This window comes from Rhincodon typus, unplaced genomic scaffold, assembly GCF_021869965.1.
Source record: "Rhincodon typus isolate 14 unplaced genomic scaffold, sRhiTyp1.1 hic_rhity00000127, whole genome shotgun sequence".
NCBI classification, from domain to species: Eukaryota; Metazoa; Chordata; class Chondrichthyes; order Orectolobiformes; family Rhincodontidae; genus Rhincodon; species Rhincodon typus.
Genome location: NW_025965765.1, coordinates 15,042 through 18,456, shown reverse-complemented (window position 1 = coordinate 18,456; position 3,415 = coordinate 15,042). Strand labels below are relative to the sequence as shown.

General features: G+C 37.6%; 1 protein-coding gene across 1 annotated transcript; it reads left to right on the top strand.

Annotated features, from left to right (window-relative positions):
* Positions 1-39: 39 nt before the first annotated feature.
* LOC109938700 (cytochrome P450 2H2-like) lies at positions 40-3,415 on the top strand. The gene is made up of 3 exons (XM_048621218.1): positions 40-466; positions 2,341-2,490; positions 2,776-3,415. Exons 1-3 carry the CDS (start codon positions 226-228, stop codon positions 3,060-3,062), a joined length of 678 nt encoding a protein of 225 aa, XP_048477175.1. The 5' UTR covers positions 40-225; the 3' UTR covers positions 3,063-3,415.

Sequence of the window (3,415 nt, the reverse complement as noted above, 5' to 3'; positions counted from 1 at the left end):
CATCACAGGGTTTCTGAAACCAACACCAGAAACGTAAGACCAATGTGATCAGAGATGGCTCAGGTACTGGCCTGTCTCATGCTGACTGAGTCAAGATCCAGCATAAGGTATATAGATGGTATAGTAGAGGGAGAGGGAGCAGGATATTAGTGAGAATGTTGCATTGTATTTGAGTGATACACCGACAGACCCGAATACAACGCGAGATAGGGTGAGGTGTAAGAAATGGATCTGAAGCTGATGCCTTTGAAAATTGTCATGCATAAACTTGTAATAATTGGTCATGTAAACCTTTTCTTGAAGTTATCTGAGAAATATGGCAAAGTATTTAGTGTCAAGCTAGGACCCACAACTACAGTGGTGCTGACTGGCTACGAAGCAGTGAAGGATGCCCTCGTGAACAATGCAGATGAATTTGGAGAAAGAGCACACATCCCAATATTTGAAGCAACTTTAAAAGGACATGGTAATTTACATCTTTAGCTTCACTGTTGTAAAATTTGTGAGTTAAAATCAGGCTGTATAATGTCACTGTTCGGATAATGAATACTTCGCATGATTTGACAAAGATTAGTTTTTTTTAAAGCGTTATGTTTCAAAAACCTTCAGAAAATGAAAAGAAAACAGATGAATAACAATGTTCAGTAATTCCCTGCAATTTCTAAAACATATGGTTGTATTTAATTGTGCAATATCTGAAAATGATAGCTGTTATATGACCATTCGTGATGTTAACATGGGGATGTTTAGTAACTGCATTTGGCATCCTATTTTGCATGATTCTTACAGAGATACTAATAAGAGGTTTAGTGATACACAAAGGTTATATTGGAGGATTGGGAACATAACTTGTTCTGACACTAAGTGAGACCTTGGATCATGTGTAAAATAACTTACCTTTGCCTTATGTTTCTGAATACCTTTAGTGAACAGAAGCCTATTGACCTCTATTTTAAAATTAATAATTGACCCAGTGTCAACTGAGATTCCTGTTACATGAAGCTAGGTAGGAGGAGGCTTGTGTCGAAATTAAATTCTGGCGGAGACCATCTGGGCCAAATAACTTATTTCTGTGTTGTAAATTCAATACAGGTTTGTACTTGTAGACAAAGCAATGCTATACATAAATGATCCTAATATCTCTGATAATAATATCCAGGCTTCTTAAATTTTAAATTCAAATTATTTGTCAACTTGATCAGTTAAATGCAAATATTTTTATGTTTGACATTTTTATGACTTTTCAAATGATAAAGCTTTTATGCACATAATGGTGTTGTGAATTCAGACATTTTCTGTTCGACAATCAACTCATCAATCCCATGTTGAGGGAAAGACAGCTTGAAGTAGTGTGGGTAGCCCACTGCATTGCGAGACAATCTATTCACAGCTATGGCACAATCAGTAATTTTCTTGTCTCTGAGTCAGATAAAATGGGCGCAATTTCCACCTCAGAGATTCAAACATATTGTCCTCGTTAACACTCCCAGGTAGTGGAGTAATGCTCTTTTGTCAAAGGTACACTTAATGTAGTTCCCATCTTCTTTCTCTAATGGGTATAAGATGTCTCAAGTCATTTTAAAGTAGAGCACTGTTTTCCTGGTGTCCGAGCTATTAAGTTCTGAGGAGAGACTATAAAAAATTAGGCCTGTCTTCACTCAAATTTAGACAGTTAAGTGGTGATCTGATTGAAGTCTTTAAGATATAAACAGAAAAAGACATGGTAGATAAAGTTAAACTACTTCCATTGGTTGGAGATTGGAGAACTAGGGGGCATCTTCTGAGATGTAGGGTCAGACCATTCAGGAGAAATGTTAGGAAGCACAAATGATGGCAGATGTCAGGAACTCTCTTCCAGAAACAGGAATTGTTGCTGGATCAGTTGCTAATTTAAAATCTGAAATAGTGAATCTCTGTTAAGCAATGGAGTTCGGCCATAAACCAGTCAGGATCTCATTGAATTTTGGAATACACTTGAGGGGCAGAATGGCCTCCTTCTCTTCCTATGTTACTATGTTCCTATTTGTCCCCGAATCTACATCTGAAAAATAAATAATTTGTGGAAGCTTGCTGTGAATAAGTTGGTGACCACACTTCTAAATTTGAACAGTCACTACACCTGAAAAGTAACTCAGCGACTGAAGCATTTAGGATGCCCACAGGTCGCCTTTTGAAATGTACTACAGAAATATTGCACTATGCAAATGCAAACTTTTCTCAGTTCACTGTGCTCAATTTCCCTCATTAGTCATGCCCTCACTTCTTACAGGAAATTTGTCAGTTAAAATGAATATTGCAAGAGTCACAGTGTTTGATTATTTCTGATGGATTTAATTGAAGGTATTATTTTTGGTCATGGGGAGTCATGGAAGCAAATGCGAAGATTTACCCTCATCACGTTACGAGATTTTGGAATGGGAAAAAAATCCATTGAAGACAAAATAATTGAGGAATCAGATTTGCTGGTAAAAATGATTGATTCTCATAAAGGTGAGTTTGTGTAAGGTAAATGAACAGAATTACCATTGTTTCTATTCTTTGTGTGTTTTATTTATGAATGCAAATGTACATTAAAGAATCACAGAAACCTATATCACCTTTGCATATGGAAGGAGTTTGAAAAATTCTGGTGAGAGTGTCTGCTATCTCCTGTCTATCTTCCTTTAACAGCCAAGGTAACAAGCTTCAGGGCCTTACCTGAAGAGCTGTGCAACTCTGATTTCCTGTAAAGGATCAATACACGATTGAGAGTGATCTTTAAAATTTCTTTTGCAGGCCAACCGTTTAATCCAACTCTCCAAATGAACTGTGTTGTGGCCAATATAATGTGCTCTATAATTTTTGGTGGCAGATTTGACTATGAGGATGAAAAGTTTGTCAGCTTAGTAAAGAGAATAAATGAAAACATTCAACTTTTTGGTTCACCTGCAGTCCACGTAAGTCTTATCTTTCATTTGAATAGTGATACATTCCAGAAAAGATCATTTGCAACTTGCAATAATTGGAAAGGGTCTGTAAGTGGAGTCTCAGTAAACCTGTGGTGCAGTATAATTGGCCATTAATTGCCCAGTTAAGGCCCTTAATTGGACTGAGGGCAGGCAGGCTGCCCTGGGCTTGGCCATCCGACACATAAAATGGTGGCTGAGTTTGGGGATGGGCAGGTGGGTGGCAATGTCGTCCGTAGAATTTTACAGCCTCCTGTGACTGCAAACGTGCTAACAAAACTGTACCCTACAACTCAGCTTTGAATAGTTCAATATGGAATCCAGTAGTGAATTCCAATAGCTAAAGACGCTTTGAGAAAAGAAATCACTGGACATCGATGTTTGAAATGAGGTATGAACTCTTATTTTCATAGTTACAGTCCTGGTTCCAATACTTTGAGAAATGAAAATACCCGCTCAACTACCTTGTC